We start from the raw sequence: 19,908 nt of genomic DNA on the forward strand, positions 1-19,908 counted from the left end.
CCCAGTTAAAATGCTTTAAAAAACATACAGAATTTAAACCAGAAATGTTCTTATTTGGTATTTCACAAGACGACTTTGATAGAAAAAATGTATATCTGACGCTGCACGCTTTGACGGCAGCTAGGATTATGTTTGCTAAACACTGGGGGGAAAATAACTACCAACAGAAGAAAAGATAACCAAGAAGATTTTAGAGTGCACAGAAATGGACAGACTTACGCTGGGGATGAAGGAGAAAGATGATTCAGAATATTTTAAAACGTGGAATTTGCTCTATAAATGGCTAGAAGAACAGAGAGGGGATTAAGGCAACAGGACGGAATAACAGATACGCAAAACCCAGGTAACATAATGTATATTAAGCACAAATCAAAGGTAGTAATAATGGAGCACTAATAAAACATTTATATGTATAGAAAATAATAATAATTCTCCAAACCACATGAAGTTTTGTACAGGGGGAACCAACAAGAATAGGGTGGTTGTGAGATAACACACAAATCCAGCCCCTTAAGGTAAAAATAGATCTTTTTCTTTCTTTCACCAGCTGTTTAACTCCATTAGAGGCAAAGGTGGGCAAGGACTCCGTGTCAGTTCCTTAGCTCTGTAAAATGGGTCTAAGGGAATTTAGTTAGCCAGGCCTCTCGAGAAGAATTATGGAGTTGTTCTTTGTTGCAGCCCTTTGGAAGGCGAGATTTGCTCACGCATGCCAATTTCAGCCAGGACACGACAAGCACGATGTGGGAATGTGTTTCTGTTGGGATTAATCCCACTTCAGCCCTTAAATATGCAGCAGGTGAGCCATGATGCACAGTTAGGAGAGATCCTATAAAGGAGTCTCTGGAAGTTGAGATATGGCAACGGGACTTTTCAGAAAGAAGCCCAGTTACCATGATTCAGCTTCCAGGTAACCTCACCTGGATGACTGAGAGTCTTCACAGATAGATCATAGTTTGAGTGAAGGTGTATAACCCCATATCTCTGCCCCATATATGATTTGAGGGGACAGCTCAACAGCAGGGACAGCTAGCAGACTGTGGTAATGGCAAGAGACTAGGCGGAGAAGGAGGCTTTCAGGTTAATTACATTCATATTATGTTTCTGGGAATACTGGGCACTAAAGCAAAGGTCAAAATGTTTGAAGTTGCATCACTGCTCAGTTGGTTGATCATTGAGCTTCCATATGTGGGTTTTCCTCTTCTTTCCAAAGATTACTACTTTGGTTTTGGTGTAATCGATGACTAGGTGTTCTCTTACACAGAATTTGCTCAGTTTAGCCAAAAGTCTTTGCATGCCAACTAGTGCAGTGGAAACCATTGCAATATCATCTGGGTATCAAAGGACTCGAACCTCGGCATCACAGACTGAGGGTGGGAAGAATTCGAGCCGACACAGTTCTTACACACCGTTATCAGCAGGCATCCCTGCCAGACTCTTCCATCCATCAGAATTGTCTCTGACAGCAGCCCGTTTGTCCCAAGCCTTACTCTAAAATTAGTACACATGGATTATAAATGGCAGCCTTCTGCCAATATTGGTGGCCGGAAGCTTTTGCTATGGGCGATCTCTGTCCATCAGATCAAAAGCTGAGCTGAAATCCACAAAGCTCCTTCTTGCCTAGTTTGGGAATGTTTTTGTGAAGGACAAAGTGTTGATGGACAGGGTTTGCCCCCCTTCTGGAACCCTGCCTGTTCTTCTGCTGTTCCTGAGTTCTCAGCAGACCTACACACTCCAATTTGCCCAGTAAATATTTAGAATACAGTTTGGAGACTACACAGAGGAGATGAGATAGGTCTAAAGTTATTTGGACCAACTTCGGCGCCTCCTTGTGGGTAAGGACAATCATGTTTACTCCCCAGCCCTGAGTCGTTTTCTCTTGGTGAGTTATAGAAATGCACTGCACACCACCCAGTGATATTTGAGTTGACACAGTTCTCCTGGAAGCCTGTCCTCTCCGGCAGCTTTGAAAAAGCCAGGCAAAGAAGTGATCAGACTATTTATATCGTCAAGAGTGACTGGGTCCCAGTCCGGGCAGAGTGAGAGAGGAAGCGAGTTTAGGATCGGGAGTGGTTCTGGTTTAGTCCCAGCAATAGAGTAGGTCAACAAAGTGCTGAAAAATGGGGCTTGCCATTGTGAAGAAGTTATTTCCTTGTCTAAGGACAGATCCTGAAGCCGAGGCTCCAATCCTCTGGCCATCTCATGAGAAGAGAAGACTCCCTGGAAAAGACCTTGATGTTGGGAAAGTGTGAAGGCAAGAGGAGAAAGAGGACGACAGAGGAGGAGATGGATGGACAGGGTCATCTAAGCCAGTGGTTCTTAACCTTTGTTACTCGGATGTTTTTGAACTGCAACTCCCAGAAACCCCAGTCAGGACAGCTGGTGGTGAAGGCTTCTGGGAGTTGCAGTCCAAAACTCCTGAGTAACCCAAGGTTAAGAACCAGTGATCTAAGCGACCAAGATGAATTTGACCCAACTCCGGGAGGCAGTGGAAGACGGAAGGGCCTGGCGTGCTCTCTGGTCCATGGGGTCACAAAGAGTCGGATACGACTTAATGACTAAATGACAACAAAGGGTACCAGAATAGGTCCCAATTCCCCTTGCTCTTGACCAGAACCTTCCTGTATCTCGCTCCATGGTTGCCAAGCTGAGCTCCAACCAAGATTTCCTGAGGTGGTCTCCCGTTTTCTGCTCTAGCAAGTTTTTATACCCTCTACATAGTTGGATAGAAAAAGATAATTTTCTAATTAATCCTCTTGCCTCAGTCTCCTGATGTATTTCTGAGTGGCACACCGAGCATAAAATCATCCTAGATAGCAGTGCATGCCTGTGTAAACAAGTGTAGAAGTGACCTTTAAGGGCCTAATCCTTTGAATAAGGTTTTCAAAAATTTCCAAAGGCGGTGGGCGAGATTACAAAGCTGTTCTCTTGAGGATAACATCCTGGGGGGCATTAGAAATCGGTTTATCCATTCTTGTGTAAGTTTCCAGTTCTGCACAACCTTCTATTTCTCCCTAGATTTTCAGATTCTCTTTAAATGGCATCATTATTGGGTGTTTTCTAAAGGGGGGGGGAGAAGAGAGAGAGTTTGATTGGTATATGGTCACTCTCAGATCTAGTCAGCGCTTTGAAGAGTCGTGGTGCTGAGCATGAGAGGATCATATAGCCTATCACCCTTTGGACCAATACATGTGTAGAGATGGGCATGAACCGGTTCGTCCTGGTTCGTCCCAGTTTGTTAACACAGCAGCTGCCCCTCCTCCTCTGGCTCCGCCAGCCCCTCCCCCCAGGCCCAGCCAGTGAGTTTCCTGCCCCTCCTCAACTGATCTCCCTGTCCCGGCCAGGCCCTCAGGCTTCTCTGCCCGCTCCTTCTCGGCTGACCTGCCACTCAGAAAGAAGGGTGGGGCAGAGAAGGCTAATCTCAGCCTGGAGGGCATTCCATCGTCTGGGGGCAGCTACCAAAAAGGCCCTTTGTCTGCATGCCATCCCTCTTATTTTAGGGCTTTATAGGTCAACAGGTTGGGTGGGGGATTGAGATAAAAAGAGCTTCCAGTCTCTTCAACCGATGGCCTCGGACCCCAAGTGCCAGATGAAGAAATAACCACCATTGTTAAAAATGCCCCCAAAGGGGTTTTAAGCTCTTGGCTGAGCTTTTCCGCTTCAGTTACGGGAAGCTGATCATTGGGCTGTATGGATGATATTGCACACAATATGTGGTTATTTTTTGCCACCTGTTATACAAATTATTTATTTATTTATTTATTTATTTATTTATTTATTTATTTATTTATTTATTTATTTATTTATTTATATCCTGCCAATCTGGTGTATTCTACCACTCTTTAACAGGCATATGTTTTTTTCGAGCCATTCTATTCATGATGGGGGGCACCATAATCTTTTCAGTGCTCAGGACCTCTAAAGGTCATGATCCGGCCCTGCCTGGCCCTTTGGATCCCAGAGGGGACAGCTCACTCTGGATCCGCCCGCAGCTTCCTCCCTGCCCCCCCCCGGGAAAGAAAGGGAAAGCCACATCTAGGGAAGGAGACTGGAGTGAGGGATGCCGGAGGCAGGGGCGCTGAAAACCTCCTTAGGACACCCCCTCCCCCAAGAAGCAGAGAAGTGGACCAGCCCTTCCGACGTAGGAGGTGCGGGTCTTTTGTAAAGCCAATGGCTCTTCACAGCCCGTTCTGGGGAAAACGCCTCTGAACTCCTTCTGTGTTACAGCAGGGACAGCTTGTGACAAAGGACAGAGGGGGAGAGAAAGGAGATGGCCTCTTCTCTGCCTGCTGCTGATGGGAGTTGCTGGAGGGAGGAGAAGGCAAGGCAAAGCAGCCCCCCTCCTGCCCCTCCCTGCTTGATATGCCCCCTTTCACACCTATGAAGCAGGCAGAAGTCTTGGGGGGGAGGGCAGGCTGTCCCCTTGGATACAAGAAGCTGCTCTCAGAGCAGAAGGTTGGTAAGTGCTGGCGGGGGCGTCTCCTTTCTCTCCGGCTCTCGGCCCCCACTCAGCCGGGAACACCACATTCATGCAAGGATGTACATAAAGGTGGTTTATTAAAGCAAAGTTCTGGTGCAACCGGGGGACTGAGAAATGGATTGAAGAAAGTATGTAGAAAAACGGTGCCTGGAAGTTATTCCGCTTGGAAGGCTCCTCTGTTGTTTACGTTATCCGGACCACGTGCTCAAGGAGGGGATTCTGGGAGGGGGGTAGTAGCCCCCCCATGAAAAAAGCAGCTTGTCCCTAGCTGGTGAAAGGATGGTGACCCCGAAACCCTGGAGCAGAGGCGTCTCCTCTTGCCCCCTCCGTCCTGGTGGGAAAAACTACAGCCGAAATGCAGAGCAGAAAGGAGATCCTGTTGGGGCTCCTCCTCCCCCAGCTCTGGCCCCTTCCTCGTGGTGGGACGTATTGTGAGACTCGGGTCACAATTCGTGTGGGAAGACGCTTGCGGGTGAGCAGCCTGGCAACGCAGGGCAGACCTTTGTGCGACTGTCCTCCCGCTCAGTGTTTGCAAAACAGCAGATGAGCGGTAGCTGCTAATGCTGGAAAATGGTGTTTTCTAAGGGGGTGGGGGGAAGCTTCTCCACTTCTCAACTCACTCCTGCTTTATTTCACCTTTTCCACAAATGACACAATGTTGAACATTCAGGTGCATATAATCATTGGCTGTCCTTTCCCTTCCATTGCTTATGACTCTGAATCCTCCCCTTCAATCCGTTCTATTTTGAACCACTGCATCTGTAAAGAACAGAATTAGAAGACACCCCCTTTCAAACTCTGCCCCCTCCCATCACATGTGATACACCCACAACAAAAAACACGCTGATCTCCATAATCACCCAATCTCCTGAAAAGGACAAAAGCTGATCCCACAGCTCTAAATACTCAACTATCCAAACAAAAGGCACCAGAGCACAGACAGAGTTCCCATTCCTGTCCTCCGAAGATGCCCATGGCCACAGGGACTGGCAAAACGTTAGGAAGAATATCATTTAGAACACGGCAAAACAGCCCAAAAACCCCACAACAACCATCAGATCCCGGCCATGAAAGCCTTTGAGAATGCACTACGAACATCCTTGTCAGCTGAAGGCATGGCGCTGCTTCTGGGAGGTGTGTCAATCCCACCCCTCATGCAAGCCCCCCTGGGAAGTCCCCCACCCCACTCCCAATGTGTAAAGCCAGGCCAGTCCCGGCATGCACTGCAGCAATCCCCAACAGCGTCTGAAAAGCCCCCCCCAAGTCTTTCCCACAACATGACTTCACACAAGAAGGAGACTGGGAGCAGCCAAGTCCCCCCCTCATTGATCTTCAGCCAGGGCCTTGAGGGCAGCTGCCACGTCAGCCACGGCTGTCTTGTTCATCTGGCAAGGGTAGAAGCCGTCCCGGAGGGTGAAGCGGGTGTGCACGGTCCGCACCACGGCGGGAGGGGTCACCGGCTGCTTAGCGTTCACAGAGGATTCTGGGTTCTCCTTTCGAACATAGTGCATCACCACCAGGAGGACCTTCTGCTCGTCTGGAAGGGGAAGGAGAGCATCCATGAGACCAAGCCTTTTAGGGAGTCCAGAGCAAAAGGGGGCAACCCCCCCTAGGGCTGGCCCTGAGGGACACTTCTAGGGCAGGAGGAGACTCCCCCTGATGAGTGAGCCCCTCAGCCCTTTGATGGCCACAAAGGAAATATTTACAACCAAGGGAGAGATGCTGAGTGCTTTACTGGGGGTGACCCACGGGACCACAGCGATGGAACCAAGGGTGGGGTGGGGGAGAGGGGGGAGGGGGTGGGGCAATCACCCTGCTTTGGCCTGTGTAGGAGGGTGTTTGCTTGTACCAATGGCAGCCAGAGAAACCAGAAGGGTGGAGGTGAGTCAGAGTGTGGGGAGTTCAGTCCGTGAGAGTCAGAGATGAGAGTCTGAAGGAGAAGTCAGTCTGTGGTCCTTAGAGAGTGTGGCAGAGTTAGGGGTTAAGAGCGTGGAACGTATAGAGAGCGAAGAGAGTCAAGAGTGAAACAAGATATTACTAGACTAATGAATGCATTAAAGACTGGGATGAACCTGTTTCAGCAAACTGTCACCCATAAGCCTGGGTTGTTGAACTTTATTCTCAGCTGGGACCTCGGTCCGTCTAACCAAAGGGTGTTGGCAGAGGTCAACCGAAAGGAGAGAACGTGCCGAGGGCCTCAGGCTAGGGAAACAAGCTGGGGACACCCGAGGGGCAGGTCACAATTGGCGTCGGCTGGAGGGATTCCTAGCGTGAGCGCTTTCTTTGGTGAAACCAGCAGGGGCCACGTGGTGAACCCGAGGAAAGCCTCAAAACGGCCGGTGCCATCCTCCAGGCCAAAAGATTTTGTCTATTAGGGAGAGCCTCTCTCTCTCTCTCCCCCCCCCCCAAGGCTAGGTGACGTCCCCACTTGAAGACGGCCTTTAGGTTTATCGTTCTGGACTGGCCACTTCGGCCAGAGCCCAGCCAACACCTTGCAGAGTCACTCCAGGGCCAAAAGGGCCGACGACGCCTTCAGCCGTAGGTGTTCCTCTTTCATTTCCAGTCTCCTGTCCCCTCCAAACTGAGCTTCCAAATCTACCTGATGACCCCTTTGGGAGCCTCAGGCAACCGGGAAATGGCTGCTGCTGGGAGTGGACATTAGAGGCTCCCCTTGCCCTGAGGTTTCCCAAGGCTCCCAAAGGCCGTATGCCCTCCTTGGGGAGCCTTGGAAGCTGAGGGAAAGGGGGAACTAGGAAGCTTTCCAGAGTGACGCCTGCAGCTGTTGAGGCCATCAGCCTTCAGCGTGAATCAGCTTGCTTGCGGCTGCCAAGATAGTGAAGGGTCCCTGACAATAAGGGGCTGGTTATTCAGTCCTTTACTCTCCCCCTCCCCGCATTCCATTTCCCTCTGGTCTTAGGCCAGAGTCCCCTCCAACCGCCTACATGTGCAGGAAGATGAAATGTTTCAAATATTTGGGAAATTTGGTCCCTTGTTTGCATTTTTAGACTCCTCACCCCCCCTTTTTTTTTCAAGAAAGGACCTTTCATTCTTTGCAAAAAGGCAAGTTTTTCTTTCTGTGGTTGATGCTCATTAAAAAAAGGGCTTGTCTTTCCAGCAGGAGCTAAAATTTACCAAACACCTGTCATTTTTTTTTTTTGAGGGCTTGTCTTGATGCGACATTTGATACATTTTTATTAGGCTCAAAAGATAAAATAATTAAGAAAATGTTTAATTATTTGTTAGTAATTAAAATTCAAGATGAGATGGTTAAAGAATTTATGATTTAAGTGGGCACAAAATATAGGACATAATATTGATATTGATCAACGGTTGCCAATATGGCAAACTAATATAACACTTACAAAATCGATTAATTTTAAGGAGAACATATATATAAGATGTTTTAAAGGTGGCATATGACTCCAGATAAATTGTGGAAGATGTATACAGATGTACCAAATGTCTGTTGGAAATGTGAAGCACACGTGGGAAGCTATTATCATATGTGGAGGGCTTGTAGAGTAGCGGAACAATATTGGATAGCGAAACTCTATAGTCACTGCAGCCAGAATTCTTTATGCCAAAAATTGGAAAAGTCTGGTGGTACCAAAACAAGAGGATCTTACTGAGAAGATAAGGAAAGTGGCAGAAAAGGACATTTTATCAGAAGTGATGAAAGACTGTCTAACCTAAAAGGCAACTGAAAGATGGGACTTATTCTATAAATGGTTAGAGTCACCAAATAGTGCTTGAATAACATAGATCGTGAACTAAACGTGGAAGTGATAGAAGGCAGAAAATAGTAGAAAAACGGAGTTTCAATTTTGATATTGCAATATGAATAGATTGGATGTTAGTATATTTTTCTTTCTCCTCCCTCCCTCAGCCCTAACCCTTTCCCCCCCACACACACACCCTCTTACCTTATGTATTCCATACCCAAACCCAAGTTCTTAAAACAATAAAACAAAAAAGACCCCTTTTTGGATCAAAGAGGAGAAAAATCGTCGGCGTTCATTATGTTTTCCACCCCGAAGTTGCCCCAAGAGGCTTCCGACAGTCTGTCCACCAAAGACAGACAAACGGCCACCCCAACTGATCCAGCCACTCACCACCGAGTCCCTCAAGGGCGTTTTCAATGTCGTTGCGCATGCGGGAAGCTATGGGGCAGAAGAGCAGAAGGGGGTCCTTCGAGGTCTCCTTAAACTTCTCCACCTTCAGAGAGACTCTTTGCAAGGACAGGAGCTCTGAGACATCCCTTAAGAACTTCTCCTCGCAACCACCCGTCTTCCCAGAGATCCGGAACTGGACACAGATGCCTGGAAAAGGGGGAGAGAAGAGAAGAGAGGAGTGATGGGAGGGACACAATTCCCATGAACACCCCACACCTGAAGGAGAAGCCGAGGGCTGGCCTGGAGGCCACCCTCTTCCTGAAAATGCCCAGCCTGACGGTAAACTGTGGAGACTCTCTCGTGGAAGAGACGCACACCGAGGTGGTCCTTGCAGTGAGATAGGCACCAGGATAGCACGTGTTTTGCCTCTGAATTAGGAGGATGATCACAGGGCCTGAGGGAGGCTGATGCTGAGCTTATATGGGCTCCAGGCTTGGCTCTTCCCTCGGCCCCTGGTTCAGACCTGAAGCGCCATCATCTCCCTGAATTGCTCTCCATGGGTCCAACGTGTAATGCCCATTCTACCTCAGATCTCAGGATGCAGGATATAGGATATACCAATATCCTCAATGTCCTTTTCAATAGAGAATATAAATGCTGGTCCTTTTAATCCTTCACTTCCTCGTCGGCCTTCTTGGCTGGCTTCCTCCTGCAGGCTCAGGGCAAAGATGCTTTGCTTAGAACTGGGGAGGAAGAGGGTGAGGCCAAGAGAAGGGAGGGAGAAGAAAGAAAGACAGCAAAGAAGGCGGAAATGCAGGGGGACAGGTAGGGGAGACGGAGGCGGGCGGCAGGCAGGTGGTGGGGCTGACACCTGGGCAAGCAAAGGCTGGGAAGGTCCTTGGCCAAGGCTAGAAAAAAGCCCAGCCAGGCAGGGAACCTGGCCGTCAGGGTTGCAGGCGAATACAGTGGGGTCTCGACTTACGAACGACCCTACTTGTGAACAATTCAACGTACGAACCCGCCCTATAGGGGAAATAAGGACTCGACATACGAACTTCCCTTGAGTTATGAAGAGGGAAAAAAGTGCCCCCTCCCTCCCTTTAGAGGCTTCTGGAGGGGAAAAAAAAGGGTCAGAAACCTAAAAATAAATAAAAGAAAGTCACTTACCAGGCCTTGGTAGCCCCCAAACTGCAGGAAAAAGAGCACCAAACAGCTAAAAGCCAATACCTAGCAGGGAGCCTGGCAGCTATTTTGTGCTCTTCTCCGCTCCTGGCCCCCCCTCTCCCTGCCTAACAGCTGATTGGCTGGCTCTGAAAAGGCTTCTGGGGGCTTGCTCAGCACCTAAAAAGGCTGAGGTGTGAGTTCAAGACTCCTGCCTGTGTGTCTTCGTGCTGAAAAAATCAGCACAACATGCTTTAACACATGCTTTAAAATTGGCTTTGTTGAAAAAAAGATTTCAAAAGTGCTTTTAAAACTGTTCCCTGCCTCCTCCCTCCTTTCCTGAACTTTTCTTGATCTAAGAAAAGAAAAAAGAAAAAGAAAAAATATCCCCCTCTAGTGGTAGAAGGCGGAATAGCAGCTTCCCATTAGTTTCTATGGATGGAAAAGAGCAGATATGGATTAAATGGTTTTCAATGCATTCCTATGGGAAATGCAGATTCGACCTACAAACTTTTCGACCTACAAACCACCTTCCAATACGGATTAAGTTCATAAGTCTAGACCCCACTGTATGAGCCTCCAAGGAGCTTCTTTGGTTGCGTTCCCACCGACTGTCCAGGCTGCCCCCCCGGGGAAGAAAAAGAGGCCCCCTCCTGTGCAGGCAGCGTGACCTGTCCTGGCAAGGAAGAGGTGGACCTTGGGAAAATTGCTTTTGAGGGGGGCTGCAATCCCTCAGCCAGCTTGGGGAGCGGGTTCTTGATTTTTCCCAGCACCCTCCTCCTCTGTTTCCCAGCCTCCCTTTCCAAGTTTGTCATTTCCTCATCCGTAAGACACCCTCACCTTTGTCAGATGCTCTTCCTATGAGCATAGAAGGCCATGAAGCCCAAAGTTTTATAGCTCTTTGCAGATCTCCTGGTCTGTCCCTGAGCGGCCCCTCTTGCTTCAGGCGGGACACCAGCAGCTTCAGTTGGTTGTTCTCAGCCAGGTTATGGGACACAACATCCGTCAGTGAGTCTACCTGCTCCTTCAGCCTCTGGTTCTCAGCCGAGAGTCGGGTCACCTCGTCCTGATCGTGGTCTTGTTCCTCCACCTTTGGGAACTCAACTGGAAGAAGGGATTTCAGATCCACAGGATCCTGACCCGGCTGCTTCAGCTGTTGATTCTCAGTCAGGAAATGGATCACCACCTCCCACAGCACATGTATCTGCCGCTTCAGCCTCTGGTTCTTAGCAGAGAGATGGGGCACCCCCTCCTCCTCCTCCTCCTGCTCGTGTACCTGCTGTTTTGAGTGGAAAGAGAAACAGGAATACAAAATACCTCAAACAAACCCCAAATGAGTGAATTGGGAAGCAGGAATTTAACTCTGTGGAGCAAGACGTTTTAGGGAACGGCTGAGCCATGGAGAGCCGGGCCCTCGAGAATCAAGGCAGGCAGGAGGTCCTCCCTCCCTCTCGCTTCCCCTTGCCTGCATATTTGGTCCAAGACGGCTCTTTTCCCAGGACTGAGCTGTGAGCTGGCCTCAGGAGGCCCAGCTTCTCTCGGGAGGGATGATGGCTCCCTGTGCAACCAGGAGAGCCAGGAAGGATGATGCTCTTGGCTTAGCCCTCTGCCTTTCAGCTCCTGCCTCTCTGGTTGCAGCCGCTGGTTCTCCCACCCAGAGAGAAGAGCATCAGCAGCTCCAGAAAGGGAGAGGATTTGGCACCCAGAACCTGCCCCCCCTCCACTTTGCTCCACCAGCAGAAGAGCCCAAAAGGCAGCCGAGAAAGGGCAGGGCAAGAAAGGGAACCACCCCCCCTGTAGGGGCCATCCCACCTGCCCCCTTCCCATGCCCAAGAACGAAGGCCAGACATAATCTTTTTCATGGGAGCCATGATTGCCCAGAGTGATTGCCGGGCAAAGTCCTGCCTCTGAGCATGCACAGAGTGCCATGCTTCCTCCAGTCTCCTCCCCTTCCCCCTTATCTAGGAGCGCAGGGTCGGTAAGGCCCCCGTCCCTCCTCGCTAAGCCCCTTCCATTCTGGAGAATCCCGGGTGGAGGAGTGAGAGGGAAAGCACTCCCCTCGGGTGGGGTGGGGGCTCCTTTCTGGGGAGGGGAGACCTGGAACGCGGGCCAACCTCTCCTCGCGGGGGTGGGTGGAAGGAAGAGCCCGCGAGGAGGGGAAAGCGGGCAGGGCCGAGAGGGGGCGCCGCGATGCTCACCTCGGGCGGATGCAGAGCTGGGGCCGAGGCGGAGGGCAGCGGGGACGGACCGGGCTGTGCGGGGACCCCCTCCCCGTCGAGTCTGTTCCTGAGCGGCCCCTCTTGCTTCAGGCAGGACACCGGCTCCTCCCGATCAGGGCGCTGCAGCTTCAGCTGGTTGTTCTCAGCCAGGTCATGGGACACAACCTCCGTCAGTGAGTCTACCTGCTCCGTCAGCCTCTGGTTCTCAGCCGAGAGTCGGGTCACCTCGTCCTGATCGTGGTCTTGCTCCTCCACCTTTGGGAACTCAACTGGGAGAGGGAATTTCACCTCCCCAGGACCCTGACCCGGCTGCTTCAGCTGTTGATTCTCAGTCAGGAAATGGATCACCACCTCCCACAGCACACGTACCTGCCGCTTCAGCCTCTGGTTCTCAGGGGAGAGATGGGACGTTCCTTCCTCTGGATCAGGGCTCTTCTGCTTCAGGCTCCGGTTCTCAGCCGAGAGACGGGACACCTCCTCCATCAGCCCACGGACTCGCTTCTGAAGATGGGACACCCCCTCCTCCTCCTCCTCCTGCTCGAGTACCTGCTGTTTTGAGTGGAAAGAGAAACAGGAACACAAAACACCCCAAACAAACCCCAAATGAGTGAAGTGGGAAGCAGGAATTTAACTCTGTGGAGCAAGACATGGGCTCTCAAGAATCAAGGCAGGCAGGAGGTCCTCCCTCCCTCTCGCTTCTCCTTGCCTACATATTTGGTCCAAGACGGCTCTTCTCCCAGGACATGAGCCTCAGGAGGCCCAGCTTCTCTCGGGAGGGATGATGGCTCCCTGTGCACCAGGAGAGCCAGGAAGGATGATGCTCTTGGCTTAGCCCTTGGCTGGACCTCCTGCCACCCACTCAGCTCTCCTGCCTCTCTGGCTGAAGCCACTGGTTCTCCCACCCAGAGAGAAGAGCAGCAGCAGCTCCGGGAAGGGGGAGGATTTGGCACTCAGAACCCCCCCCTCCCCATTTGCTCATCAGCAGAAAAGCCCAAGCCGAGAAAGGCCAGGGCAAGAGAGGAGCCTGCGTAGGGGCCACCCAAACCGCCCCCTTCCCCCGCCCAAGGACACAGACCCTCAATTGCTGTTGTTGTTCTCCTCATGTGCCACCCAGTGACCTCTGAGGGATGGGATGTTGACCGGCGAGTGGATTAATGAAGACGAAAATGGGGGGTTTCGAGGGGGGTGACTAAAAAGACCAAGGATATCGAGAAACCCAGGTGGAACGTTGAGCGCTTGAGTCATGAGACCGGAATGCAAAGGTATAATAAAGGCAGACAGCGACCCATCCTTCAGGGCAGCCTCTTCAACAGGGTCGGTCTGGAGGTGCCCGGCCTGCGGTGGCGCAGCGGGAGGAGGAGGAGGAGGAGGAGGAGGAGGAGGAGGAGGAGGAAGAAGGAGCCTCCTTGAAAGGGGGCAGGGAGGGAGGGCCGCTTTGAACCAGCTCCAAGGTGTTTGGGAGAGGAGGGAGAGGAACCTGCCCGGCGTCAAGGGGGGAGGAAACCAGGAGCCGCAATGGGAAAAATGACACCCACCCACTTTCCCTTTCCCTTCCCTCCACTTTCACTTTCCCCGAAACGCGATGGGGGGGGGGCCGCTCCTGGTTCCTGGAAATGCACCGACATGGGAGGAGGGGCCCCCTGTTTTGCCCGCCTGGGGTGGGAGTGCGCGTGCACGAGGGGGAAGGGCTCTCTGCAGATGCTCAGAGGCGCCTCCCCTTTCGGTGCTCCCAGGGAGGAAGGCCAGGCAGAATCTCTTTCAGGGGAGCCAAGACTGCGGAGCCTGAGGGCCGGAAGGAGTCCTGCCTCTGAGCATGCACAGAGTGCCGTGCTGCCTCCAGTCTCATCCCCTCCCCCCTATCTGGGAGACCCCGCCCCTCCTTGCTAAGCCCCCTTCCATTCCGGAGAATCCCGGGTGGAGGAGCGAGGGGGGAAGGCCCCCCCGGGTGGGGGGGCTCCCTTCTGGGGGGGGGGGACTTGGGACCCCGGCCTACCTCTCGGGGCTGTTGGGAGGATCGCGCGGGGGGGGAGGAGGAGGAGAAGAGACCGCGAGGAGAGGGAAGGCAGGAGGGGAAAGCGGGCACGGCGAGAGGGGGCGCCTCGACGCTCACCTCGGGCGGGTCCGGAGCCGGGGCCGAGGCGGCGGGCGGCGGGGACGGACCGGGCTGGCCGGAGACCCCCTCCCCGTCGAGTGGCTCGCTCTTGACCGGCGGCTCCCCCTCCATCCCGGGAGCCTCCCGGGCGGGCAGTCGGTGCGGGGTCGCCCCTCCGGATCGAGCCCCCGGGGGAGCGCTTACTCAAGGAGGAAGCCTCCGCCGGGAAAGACCGAGAGACGCGAAAGCGAAAGCGAGGCGTGCAGACGACCCTCCTCCCTTCCGGGCCCGCCTCGCTCCGGTTGCTGAATGGAATCCTGAATGTCCGAACTCAACTGTTGCAAGTGACCTTGACTGTTCCCTTTCCTTTCCTTCCTTTTTCTTGATCTTGTCTTGGTTCTTTTCAGACTTTGTCAAATGATGAATCTCTTCTCCTTTTCTTGCCCACTCTGGAGTCCAGCTTTCCATTTGGAGTATGTTTAACCAGGATTTTCCTTCGTCTTCCGCCAAAGTATCCTTTATACTGTAATATTCTTATCATTTATCTTTTTCATCCAACTTTTTATTGTGTTTAACCCTTTCTCTATTAACAGTTCAACTTTATTTTTAAGAGTTTTGGGGAAACTCTGGACCTTGTAAATTCCATGTAATATAAATTCCTAAATATTTAAATATACTCCCTGTTCTTCCTTTAAATTATTTTTTCTGTTCCTTCTTGTGTGCTTCTCAATGATTCAATAAAATATATTCAGATCTGTCCCAATTCCTTGGATGTTTTGCCCAGAAGAGGCAATTAAGAGGCATTGGCCCTACAAAAGACCAGCTCCTCCCAGGTTGCTGATCCACCTCTCTGCATCTTGAGCCTTGATGGAGGATTTCTATGGCGATGGGCAGCACCAGTGTCTCCAAACTTGCCCCCACACCACTGTATATCTTTCCCTGTAGAAGGAGGTAACTCTGCACATGTTCAGAGGCCCCCGACGTAATCCAGCCATTCCTCCCTTGCTCGAGGTGGCTTTGGCCTTCCTTTCTCTCCTTCTGCAGCAAGTAGGGCCAGGCTGAACCCCAGGCCACCTGCTGACCCATGGATAGATCCAGAGTTAGTTGGCCCTTTCTAATGCAAAAGGTTGGAGGGGTGGTTCCCCTTTAACCCATAGTTAAGAGCTATTGGCCTTACAAAAGACCACCTCCTCCTATGTCCATCGGAGCCAAGATAGCTGCCTGTGTTGAGGGACTCTGCTCCTCTTGAGAGTGCCCTGGACTCTCCATTCTGAAGGAAATCAACCCTGAGTGCTCCCTGGAAGGACAGATCCTGAAGCTGAGGCTCCAGTACTTTGGCCACCTCATGAGAAGAGAAAACTCCCTGGAAAAGACCCTGATGTTGGGAAAGAGTGAAGGCAAGAGGAGAAGTGGATGACAGAGGACGAGATGGTTGGACAGGGCCATTGAAGCAACCAACATGAATCTGACACAACTCCGGGAGGCAGTAGAAGACAGGAGGGCCTGGCGTGCTCTGGTCCATGGGGTCACGAAGAGTCGGACATGACTTAATGACTAAACAAAGTCCCAAGGGTGAAGGTGGCATGGGGGGGGACATTTATTGTGTCTAGTCACAAGTTTGTATTTCAGTTTTAATTTTGTTAGTTGTAATTTTCCTTTTATCAATGTGTTTTTTTAAAGCTTGTGCATTACAGCAGCAGGGACAGCCTGTGAGATCAGGGGCGGAGGCTGAGAAGGAGAGAACCTTTTCTCTCCCAGCTGCTGCGGGGTGTGTGTGTGTGTGACCTGCCCCCTTTCGTATAGAAAAAGCAGGCAGCCCTCTCATGAGGGTGTGTGTGGGGGAGTCAACAGGCTGTCCCCTGGAACCAAAGGTCGGTAAGTGCTGGACGGGGTGCCTCCTTTCTTTCCTGCTCATGGTTCCCACTCGGCTGGTCACACCACATCCATGCAACTGGTAAATGGGATGCATTTCAGTAAAGTTCCTCTGCAAACCAGGGGCAAAGAAATGGTTGAAGAATAAAAGAGAAAGCTGAGTCCAACAATGACAGGCAGAAAGTAACCCCGGGCGGATGTAAGGAAGGCACATGTCAACAGAGACAAAGGACACCTTTTTCAGGAACAGACACAGCTGGTGCACGAGATTTAATTGTGCAGCAAAGGCACCCCTGGACACTGCCAAAACCTGAGCATCCAGACTCACTGAGATAAATCCAGGAACATCCCTGAACTGCACAGCTGTGTTTTCAAGGGCAGGCCAACCCCATCCAGCAGAAGCTGCATCTCTCTTCCTTGATCTGCCTTTGGACTGACCGGGAGCACCTCTGCCTTGTCTGGATCAAGTTTCAGTTTATTCCTCCTGATCCAGCCTCTTATGGACACCAGACACTGAAATAGAGCTGCTTCCTCGAATTTAGACTTCCAGGAGAGGTAGAGTTGGGTGTCAGCCGCATACGGGTGACACCCAACATCCCAAAGGCTGGACCACCTCTCCCAGCGGCTTCCTGTAGATGTTAAGAAGTGTGGAGGATGCAGCAGAACCCTGGGGGACTCTACAGGCCAGGGTGTCCATCAGGAACCCCCCAGCAGCACCTTCTGGGTTCTCCCCTCCAGGAAGGGTCAGAGCCACCATGAAATGGGGCCTCCAAGTCCATCTGAGAAAGACGGGCCAGAAAGATCCTGTGGTGGATGGTTTCAAAAGCCACAGAGAGGTCCAGCAGAACCAACAGGGACAGAGACAACCCCCCCCCTTGCCCAGTTTCCAACACAGGGGTGAGAAAGTGGACAGGGGAGAGGATCCGCCGGTCAGTGCACCATCTGGCCCCTGGGCAAAAGAGGGAGCCCCCGAATCGCAGGAGGCTACTGAAAGGGCGTCCCTCCCCATAGGATCGGAGAAGCTGGGACAGGAAGCAAAGGCAGGAACAGGGGAAGGGGCAGGAGGGGCAGAGCCAGAACAGGAGGGGGAGAGCTAGAAAGAAGGAAGAAGACTCCTCAGGGAGGAGGGAAACAAGAAGCAAGCCGTTTTTGGTTAAGGAAGGGAAGGAAGCTTATCCCTCGGTGGTGAAACAGGGTCCCTTGGCTGGGGAATGGGCCAGGTTTTATATTCCCAAGAGAGAGGCAGAAACGGAAGGGTTCCAAGGACCTCCTCCCCATAAGCCCTTGTCCTGTGGGGAAAGGGAAGGGAAAGAGGACTTGTGCACAGGGAGAGAGAGGGAGAAAAGGAATGAAGGATGCAAGAAGAGCGAGCGACCGAGAGATCTGAGGCAGGGAGGTGGGAATAACCTTACAACCTGGAATGGGGGGACCAGGGGGAGAGCCCAGTTTGCACAAGTGTAATCCCTTTTTGCTTTAGGGCCAGACAAACTGGGAGGAGGGGAGAGGACCAAAGGCATCACCCACATTAAAAACTGGGAGACGCGGAGGAATTGACAAAGGGACCCGACCCGTAAAGGGAAGAGCAGAGGTACGGGATTTCTCCTTGCTGTCTATTAATGGTTTGCCCCTTCTTCTAAAACCAGTTTGGAAGGTCAGCCAGAAAAGGTGGTTGAAAGATTTGTAGGACCCAAAAGAGGTGATTGTTGAAAGTCATTGTGTATTAGTATTAGGCATCCTTCAGTCTCGAGAGATGAGGGTCACATGCTCTGTATGGAGGGCTTGGAACAGCGTCTAGTGTGGCTGAGGAGGCCAATTCAAGAGGGACACAATCCCTTCCACACTGAGGACAAATGCAATCTGTCCCCTGTCCAGCTCCCTGCTTTTGCTGCTTTTGTGACTTCCTCTTTGCCTCGGCCTGCTGGACGAGAGTCTCTTTAAATTGGGAGAGGTCATGATGCACTGCCTGCCTCCAGGCTGAACACTCAGAGGTCAAGGTTTCCCATCTGTTGAGGTCCATTCCTAAGGCCTTCAGATCCCACTTGCAGATCTCCTTGTATCGCAGTTGTGGTCTCCCTCTGGTACGACTTCCCTGCGCTAATTCTCCATACAGGAGATCTTTTGAAACTCAACCGTCAGCCATTCTCATGACATGCCCAAGCCAGCGTAGACATCACTGTTTCAGTAATTTATACATGCTAACAATTCCAGCTCGTTCTCTATTTGGAACTTGTCCTGCCAGGTGATACCGAAAATGCATCGGAGACAACGCATAAGGCACATGTTCAGCTTCCTCTCCTGCCGTGCACAAAAGGTCCAGGACTCACTGCCGTACAGGAGTGTTCTCAGGGCACAGGCTCTATAGACCTGGATCTTGGTGTATGCTGTCAACTTCTTATTAAGCCATACTCTATTTGTGAGTCTAGAGAACATGGTAGCTGCTTTGCCAATGCGTTTATCCAGCTCGACATCTAGGGAGAGGGTATTAGAGATGGTTGAGCCCAGGTACACAAAGTCATGAAAAATCTCAATTTCTTGTGTGAAGATGGTAATAGAGGGAGGTGAGTCCATGCCCTGGTCCATGACTTGTGTTTTCTTCTTTGTTAATCCAAAGTCTTGGCAGGTCTCGCTAAAATGATTCATGAGTTCTTGGAAGTCTTCTGCATCATCGGCGAAGAGGAAGTCCCGCATGCATTTCAGTTGGACTTTGGTACTTGCTCTAAATCAAGAGAGATTAAAGAGCTTTCCATCTGATCTAGTCCGGAGATAGACACCTTCTGTTGCAGTTCCAAAGGCCTGCTTCAGCATGACAGCAAAGAAGATCCCAAACAGGGTCAGCGTGAGGACACAGCCCTGTTTCACTCCGCTTCGGATGTCAAAGGATCTCATGTTGATCCATCAAAAACTACAGTGCCCTTCATTCCCTCATGAAAGGACCTGGTGATGTTAAGGAGTTGAGGTGGACATCCGGTCTTGGGAAGGATTTTAAAAAGGCCATCCTTGCTAACCAAATCAAAGTCCTTTGTGAGATCTATGAAGGCCACAAAGAGTGGCTCTCGTTGTTCCCTGCATTTCTCCTGCAACTGATTTAGGAAAAATACCATGTCAGTCATGGATCTATGAGTTCGAAATCCACACTTTGATTCTGGATAGACTCTGTCTGAAAGTCGTTAGGGAACTAAGAATAAACACAGTTGAGTGGAAAGATAAAAGAGGCTGTCTCCTTCTGTTATCATATTGGGGTGCAAGGAGAGCCTGTCACATTAGGACATCCACCAAGCCATCTCTGCCGCATAACAAAGCCTGGCGCCAGATTGAAAGAGATCTAGAGAATCCGTCTCATCCAGGAATCGCTGGAGCTGAGAAGCTAGAACCTGTTCCAGACCACATGGTGGTTGGGGGTATTCTGGGGGTAGTAGCCCCCCAAAGAGTAAAACTTCCCCCGCTCTGAAAAGGTCAGAGACCCCAAAACCTGAAGGCAAGGCTGCTCCACTCACCCCACTGTCCTGGTGGGAAAGCCTGGTGGCCCTGGTAGCCGGATAGCCAGGTATATAAAATGAATGAATGAATGAATGAATGAATGAATGAATGAATGAATGAATGAATGAATGAATGAATGAATGAATGAATGCTCGGTTGCATGTCATCGCTTGGCTGGCCTTTCCCTTCCATCATTGAGGGTTCTAGATCCCACCTTCTGTTTTGAATCACCCACTGGCATAAAAGGAGACCCTCCCTCCCTCAACACACACACACACACACACACGGCCAGCTCTGCCCAGTCAGCCTGAGGCTCCAGGTCAGTCTGCGCATGCTCAGAGGAACAGGGACAATTTCCTTCTCCCTGACCACTACTTCTCAGCCAAAGGCAGGGTGCTGCTTCTTGGCCCGGGAGGTGTGCCTACCCCCCCCACCCACCCATGCAAGAACCCATGAGAAGGCCCCCACCCTGTTGTAAAAAAAAGAAAAAGAAAACTG

General features: G+C 51.3%; 1 protein-coding gene across 1 annotated transcript; it reads right to left on the reverse strand.

Moving 5' to 3' along the window:
• Window positions 1–5,085: 5,085 nt before the first annotated feature.
• On the reverse strand, window positions 5,086–19,762 carry LOC110070790 (uncharacterized). The gene is made up of 5 exons (XM_078381338.1): window positions 14,080–19,762; window positions 11,949–12,518; window positions 10,591–11,029; window positions 8,590–8,796; window positions 5,086–6,014 (listed from the first exon to the last, which is right to left on the reverse strand). The coding sequence occupies exons 1-5, from the start codon at window positions 14,191–14,193 to the stop codon at window positions 5,800–5,802; spliced, it is 1,545 nt and encodes a 514-aa protein (XP_078237464.1). The 5' UTR covers window positions 14,194–19,762; the 3' UTR covers window positions 5,086–5,799.
• Window positions 19,763–19,908: the final 146 nt, after the last annotated feature.

The sequence above is a fragment of the Pogona vitticeps genome, chromosome 1 (assembly GCF_051106095.1).
Source record: "Pogona vitticeps strain Pit_001003342236 chromosome 1, PviZW2.1, whole genome shotgun sequence".
Lineage (NCBI taxonomy): Eukaryota > Metazoa > Chordata > Lepidosauria > Squamata > Agamidae > Pogona > Pogona vitticeps.